This window comes from Stenella coeruleoalba, assembly GCF_951394435.1.
Source record: "Stenella coeruleoalba genome assembly, chromosome: 19".
Lineage (NCBI taxonomy): Eukaryota > Metazoa > Chordata > Mammalia > Artiodactyla > Delphinidae > Stenella > Stenella coeruleoalba.
Genome location: NC_137165.1, coordinates 49,040,876 through 49,048,506, shown reverse-complemented (window position 1 = coordinate 49,048,506; position 7,631 = coordinate 49,040,876). Strand labels below are relative to the sequence as shown.

General features: G+C 51.6%; 1 protein-coding gene across 1 annotated transcript; it reads right to left on the bottom strand.

Annotated features, from left to right (window-relative positions):
- Positions 1-2,187, bottom strand: LOC307177806 (carbonyl reductase [NADPH] 2-like; the record flags this gene model as incomplete). The annotated part of the gene is given in 10 exon segments (XM_079905236.1): positions 1-104; positions 201-318; positions 543-607; positions 730-829; positions 918-939; positions 941-958; positions 1,055-1,209; positions 1,314-1,411; positions 1,875-1,947; positions 2,155-2,187. Coding segments are annotated over 10 exon segments (786 nt in total).
- Positions 2,188-7,631: the final 5,444 nt, after the last annotated feature.

The window sequence follows — 7,631 nt, the reverse complement described above, 5'->3', positions numbered from 1 at the left end:
TTAGGAGGCCAGGTACCCGGCATCCACAAAGATTCCCGAGCCGCTGGTGGAGACGCTGCGGTCGCTGAGCAGGAAGAGGATGCTGTTGACCACGTCTTCCGCCTCTGCGGCGGGTGGCGGGCGGGGTCAGCACGGCTCGGCCCGGCTGTCTGGGCCCGGCCGCCCCAGCCGCGCTCGCCACTCCACGAAGCCCAGCTGACCTGCAAACTGCCTCAGCGGGTGGCGCTCCTTCAGCTTCCGGGCGAACTGGGGGTCAGACGAGGCTTCCTGGCCCATGGCGGTAAGCACCACCGTGCGGTTTACCGAGTTCACCCGGATCTGGGGCCGAGGGGCCGGCGGGGCGGTCTCAGCCGGCGCACAAACCCCGCCCTCACAGGCCCCACTGAGCTTGCTTACTCACCCCCTGGCGCCCCCTGCCCCCGTTTTCATCCCCAGCCGCCGCTTGCCCACCACCCGCCAGCCCCCACCTCACCCCCACCCTGCGCCTACCTCGTGCCTTCCCAGGCCGGGGCCCCTGGCACCCCCAGCTCCCCCATGCCTACCTTGTGCGGCCCCAGCTCCATGGCCATGGCTTTGGTCAGGATGGTCATTGCACCCTTGGTGGAGCCTGTGGGAAAAGGGCAGCACTGAGGACCCTTAAGGATTCAGCCCACTTTGCATGAGGCCCAGCCCGGGAGCCCAGCTGCTCCTGCATGGAATGGGGGCTCAAGTTTGGGCAGAGGGACTCACCGTAGGCAGCTAGGTTGGGAAGGGTGACATGGGCCGCCATGCTGGAGACATTCACGCTGGAGCCAGGGACTCCGTAGCTGATCATGCCCCGGGCCACAATCTGTAAGCCAAGAGAGGGGGCACCCTGACCCCACCGCACCCCCGCTTGGGCCATGTCTGCACTGGGCCACATCCTCCCACTGGCTCACCTGAGACACTCGGAACACAGTGCAGTTTCACACTGAAGGACCTGGAGGGAGAGGGGACAGTCAGACACACCATGGCCACACCCGGTCCACTTCCTCAGCAGCCCTCTCCCCAGTCCACCTGCTCTCCTACTCCTCAGCTGTCGAAGGCCTCCTTGGTGGTCTCCAGGAAGGGCTGCAGCAGCGCCATGGCGACATTGTTCACCAGCACGTCCACAGGGCCCACGTCGCACAGCGCCTGCTCCATGGCCTCCCAGTCACCCAGGTCCACGCACACAGGCTCTACCCCGGGGCCCTGTGGGAAGGCATTGGCCAGTGACCAAAGGGGGCATCCTGGCAGGCTGGTGAGGCATCCCGGAGGGTCACAGGCCTGGCCCATGGTGGGGCTGCACACCTCACCTCCTTGGAGAGGCTGACCAGGTCGGCATTGGTATGGCTCACAGCCACCACTCTGGCTCCTGAGGCGTGCAGGGCCTTCATGGTGTCCCACCCGTTCCCTGCAGGGGTGCACGGGGCAGCCAGATGGCGCAATATGTCTGGGCCAAGGCTGCGGGTGGGGGCAGCAGATTTGCTGCTCAGGAAAGAGCAGTGAGACAGTGCTGGCCAGAGGTTGGTGGCCCGGGGGTCAGGGGTCCAGCCAGCCAGGATTCGGCCAAGGGAGGCCCAGAGGGCAGCCCCTTCCTGCTGGGCTGAGGGAAGAGGCCTTGGCTGGGTCCCCCCATCTGCCCAGACTGATTCTGAGGGCCTCCCTCACAGGAGGGCTCTTGCATTGACCAGCGAGAGGCTAGCATCCTGTCCCAATGGGGCCTGCTGGGTGGTAGGGAGCAGTCCAGGCCCAGATCAGCCGGCTCAGGCACAAAGGGACTTGCAGGCCGCAGCATGGGCCTGTGAGGCTCTGGGTCTGGCCACCTTGCTCTCTAACCTCGGCCCCTCACACACCCCCACCTGCCTCGCTCATACCCATCTTTCCCTGCCCCGTCACCAGGGCCCGAAGGCCACTGAAATTCAGCAGCGTGGTGCCAACTGTCAGCCTCTGTACAACAGGAGGCGAGGGCGTGGGGGGGTTATAGGCCTAGGCTGGGGCAGGCTGGGTGGCCAGGCAGGTTTGTGTGTGGTGGGGGGGGCGGGGGCTGGCTGGAGGAGGGAAGACTGGGGGCACTAGGCGGGGCCAGGCATCAGTGCAGCTTCTGCTTCCTTGCTCGCAGAAACCTGTCTCCTTAGAAGGGGCCACCGTCCTCACCCACAACCCAAAGGTGCCAGCCAGAAGCGCCATCCTGGGTTTTGGAAAAGAAACTAAAAATAAACCCTGGGGTGGGGAACATGCCCCTTCCTGGCTGGCTGGGGGCAGATGGCCTGGAACTGGTCCCTGCAAGCACTGGGCCTGATGCCCCTGGGTGATGGCCAAGGCCACACAGAGGTCCCTCTGGGGAGTATTCTCCCAAACACCCACAGCTTAAAAACATCTCCCTACCTCCATCAACCCCCACCCGAATCAGAACCCAGCAGCACTTGCTTCACGCAGCCAAGGCCGTCACCACACTCCAGACACATTTTCAAATGCCAAAGATAATTTTTATTTTGAAATAAAAGCTTCACAGTTGCAAGGATAGTAAGGATTCTTTCCCCCTGAACCATTTGAGAGTAATTTGCAAAACTAACACTCCATCACCCCTAAATAGCTTAGTGTCTGTTTCCTTGGAATAAAGACATTGTCCTACGCAACCACAAAAACACACAATACATACGACACAACCACAGCATAACACACACCATCACAACATAGCACAACTGTCAGAGTCAGAAGAGTAACACCATGCGTCCCTACCACGTGATCCTTAGCTCCCATTCAACTTTCATAAGTTGTCCCAATGATGTTCTTTAAAAAAAAAAGAAAAAGCTATATCAAGGTTTAATTGATGTATATGACTCTGCATATTTAATGTATACAGTTTGATGAGTTTGGACATATGCAAACACCTGTGTGAAACCATCACCATAGTCAAGGTCATGAGCATATCCATCACCCCCAAGTTTCCTCATACCCATTGGTTTTGTGTTTGTGGTGAGGGCACCTCTCACACAGAGTCCCAATGCTCAGTACCAACTGTGAACTATAGGTCTCTACAACCTGCTTGTCTGGCATAGCTGAGACTTCCACTCCAGTTCTTTATGGCCAAAGGGTCCAGTCCAGAGTCACATGTTGCCTTTGGAGGTCCCGTCTCTCTGTCTTCCTCACTCTGGAACACTCCTTAGTCTTTCCTTGACCTTTATGACCTTGATACTTTTGAAGAATATAGATCAGTTGTTTGGTAGAAAGTCCCTCGATTTGGCTTTCCCAGTGTTTCCTTGTAATTAGCTGCAGGCTGTGCGTCTCTGTCTCGAGCACCATGGAAGTGACACTGCATCCTCACAGCATCCCATCAGCTGGCACCATTTTGATCGGTCCCATCACTGGTGGTGTTAACTTTGATCATGGGATGGAAGCGGACATCACTAGGACACCACTTCAATCGCTGCATCACCCTTCCAGGTGCAAAAAGAACACGGCTGCAAATCCTGGGCGAAATGTCCCCTGTGTTCCACACCAACTCAGAACTGTGCAGGGAAAGGAGTCTGGGACCCTAGGTTCAGCCTTGCGCAATTTACGTTGACCAATACAAATCCACCCCAGTCTGTCTAGCTTCACTTCCAAGTAAAGCCAAGAGCAAAGTCGGCCTGACATAATTCAACCAACAACACACAACCAAATACATGCTACCCTCTCCCCAGAAGGTGACGTAAAGTCCCTTTATCCACCTCTGGGTGATGTTCAGCCCTCTTCCAACTGAGTCACACCCCCCTTATGTATCCTGTAACTTACATGCCGACGTAGAAAGATAACCACTATTAACACATATTATGATAGACGGTGAGTGAGAGAGAGAAGAGAAGAGAAAAAAAATCGGTTCATATGTACACAAATATATTTGTGTAAAAATGAGGATGAAATTATTATAGTTCTCTTTTCTGCAGCTGGTCACATGGTCACATGGCCATAACTACTGCTTATCTTCTTACACTGCCCATATTCTTTTGTCCTCCGCTGCCAGGTGGAGTCAGATCTCTGAGGGCACACATTTTGATTACTGCTTTGAATCTGCTACCATTGTGGCAAGTGTGACCAAGTTGTCTTTGGGGATTAAGTGTGTGGAATCGGGACTTCCCTGGTGGTGCAGTGGTTAAGAATCCGCCTGCCAATGCAGGGGACATGGGTTCAATCCCTGGTCTGGGAAGATCCCACATACCATGGAGCAACTAAGCCTGTGCGCCACAACTACTGAGCCTGTGCTCTAGAGCCGTGAGCCACAACTGCTGAGCCCATGAGTCACAACTACTGAAGCCCGCACACCTAGAGCCCGTGCTCTGCAACAAGAGAAGACACCACAGTGAGAAGCCTGTGTACCGCAGCAAAGAGTAGCCCCAACTTGCCGCAACTAGAGAAAGCCCGCGTGCAGCAACCAAGACCCAATGCAGCCAAAATATAAATAAATAAAATAAAAAAAATTGTGTGGAATCGAAATGGAGCAGGACCCCTATGGTCCTTGCCCCCCATATCCTCAACCTGCCTTTTGTCTGTGGAAAAATTTTGGCCAAAGAATAAGTTTAATCAGAGAATTGAGAAAATGCAGAAACAAAGGAAAACAGTCCAACAAGACTAAATAATAATAGTTTAGTCATTAAGCAAAGTCAAGGGCCTTTAGCTCCCCCTCAAGGGCTATAGATAATATACTGAGCCATATCCTTTGAGCTGCCTTCTAGACACTAAAACCCCACCAGGTGGAAGAAGAAAACTACATGATGACCAGACTGTAGCCATGATGTAAGCTGCCACAATTCCAAAAGCTGGCCTCAAAGTAATGGGAACAGAACTTCCCTGGTGGCGCAGTGGATAAGAATCTGCTTGCCAATGCAGGGAACACAGGTTCGATCCCTGGTCAGGGAAGATCCCACATGCCGCGGAGCAGCTAAGCCTGTGCGCCACAACTACGGAGCCTGCACTCTAGAGCCTGCGAGCCACAACTACTGAAGCCTGCACACCTAGAGCTCTTCAACAAGAGAAGCCACCGCAGTGAGAAGCCTGCGCACCACAACGAAGATTAGCCCCCGCTCGCCGCAACTAGAGAAAGCCCACACGCAGCAACAAAGACCCAATGCAGCCAAAATTATAAATAAATAAAAGAAATGGGAACAAACTGACCCTGGAACTGAAGGGGTTTTTTTTTTGTTTGTTTGTTTGTTTTGTGATACGCGGGCCTCTCACTGTTGTGGCCTCTCCCGTTGCGGAGCACAGGCTCCGAACGCGCAGGCTCAGCGGCCATGGCTCACGGGCCCAGCCGCTCTGCGGCATGTGGGATCTTCCTGGACCGGGGCACGAACCCATGTCCCCTGCATCGGCAGGGGGACTCTCAACCACTGTGCCACCAGGGAAGCCCACTGTCCCATGTTAGGGAAGTTTTCGACTACAACCCCTTCAAATATTTTCTCAGATCCTTTCTCTTTCTATTCTTCTGGGACCCCTATAATTCGAATGCTGGTGCATTTAGTGTTGTCCCAGGGGTCTCTGAGACGGTCCTCATTTCTTTTCATTCTTTTTTCTTTATTCTGCTCCTTGGCAGTTGTTTTTTTAAGTGGGGTATAGTTGCTTTACAATGTTGTGTTAGTTTCTGCTGTACAATGAAGTGAATCAGCTATATGTGTACATATATCTCCCCCCTCTGGCACCTCCCTCCTCCTGCCCATCCCACCCATCTAGGTCACCACAGAGCACCGAGTTGAGCTTCCTATGCTATACAGCAGGTTCCCTGTTCTCTGTTTTACACAGGGTAGTGCATATATGTCAATCCCAATCTCCCAATTCACCCCAGCCCCCTTCCCCCACCCACCGTGTCCACATGTCCATTCTCTATGTCTGCATCCCTATTCCTGCCCTGCAAATAGGTTCATGTGTACCATTTTTCTAGATTCCACATATATGTGTTAATATACGATATTTGTTTTTCTCTTTCTTACTTCACTCTGTATGACAGAGCTCTGGGTCCATCCATGTCTCTGCAAATGACCCAGTTATGTTCCTTTTTATGGCTGAGTAATATTCCATTGTATATATGTACAATGGAATATTATGTAATTTATTTGGCTGTGCCAGGTCTTAGTTGCGGCATGCGGGCTCTTAGTTGTGGCATGTGGGCTCTAGTTCCCTGATCAGGGGTCAAACCTGGGCCCCCTGCATTGGGAGCATGGAGTCTTAACTACTGGACTACCAGGGAAGTCCCTATACCACATCTTCTTTATCCATGCATCTGTCAGTGGTTGCTTCCATGCCCTGGCTATTGTAAATAGTGCTGCAGTGAACATTGGGGTGCATGTGTCTTGTTTTTGTTAATAAATTTATTTATTTTTATGTATTTATTTTTGGCTGCGTTGGGTCTTTGTTGCTGCGTGCGGGCTTTCTCTAGTTGCAGCGAGCGGGGGCTACTCTTCATTGTGGTGCGCGGGCTTCTCATTGTGGTGGCTTCTCTTGTTGTGGAGCATGCGTTCTAGGGCATGGGGCTTCAGTAGTTGTGGTGCACAGACTCAGTAGTTGTGGCTCGTGGGCTCTAGAGCGCAGGCTCAGTAGTTGTGGCACACGGGCTTAGTTTCTCCTTGGCATGTGGGATCCTCCCAGACCAGGGCTCGAACCCATGTCCCTTGCATTGGCAGGTGGATTCTTAACCACTGTGCCACCAGGGAGGCCCTATGGGTTTGTTTTTGTAGGTCTTTTTCTTCTCTTGTGTTTCCTGCCTTGAGAAGTTCCTTTAGCATTTGTTGTAAAGCTGGTTTTGTGGTGCTGAATTCTCTTAGCTTTTGCTTGTCTGTAATGCTTTTGATTTCTTCATCAAATCTGAATGGTCTCCTTGCTGGGTAGAGTAATCCTGGTTGTAGGTTTTTCCCTTTCATTACTTTAAACATATCCTGCCACTCTCTTCTGGCCTGAAGAGTTTCTGCTGAAAAATCAGCTGATAACTTTACGGGGATTCCCTTGCATGTTAGTTTTTGCTTTTCCCTTGCTGCTTTTAATATTTTTTCCTTAAATTTAATTTTTGTTAGTTTGATTAATATGTATCTCGGCGTGTTTCTCCTTGGGTTTATCCTGTATGGGACTCTCTGTGTTTCCTGGACTTGGGTGGCTATTTCCTGTCCCGTGTTAGGGAAGTTTTCGACTACAACCCCTTCAAATATTTTCTCAGATCCTTTCTCTTTCTATTCTTCTGGGACCCCTATAATTCGAATGCTGGTGCATTTAGTGTTGTCCCAGAGGTCTCTGAGACGGTCCTCATTTCTTTTCATTCTTTTTTCTTTATTCTGCTCCTTGGCAGTTGTTTCCACCATTCTATCTTCCAGCTCACTTATCTGTCCTTCTGCCTCAGTTACTCTGCTATTGATTGCTTCTAGTGTATTTTTCATTTCAGTTATTGTGTTGTTCATCACTGTTTGTTCTTTATTTCTTCTAGGTCCTCGTTAAACATTTCTTGTATTTTCTCGATCCGTACCTCCATTCTATTTCTGAGATTTTAGATCATCTTTACTATCATTACTCTGAATTCTCTTTCAGGTAGGTTGCCTATTTCCTCTTCATTTATTTGGTCTTATAGGTTTTTACCTTTATCCTTCGTCTGTAACATACTTTTTTGTCGTCTC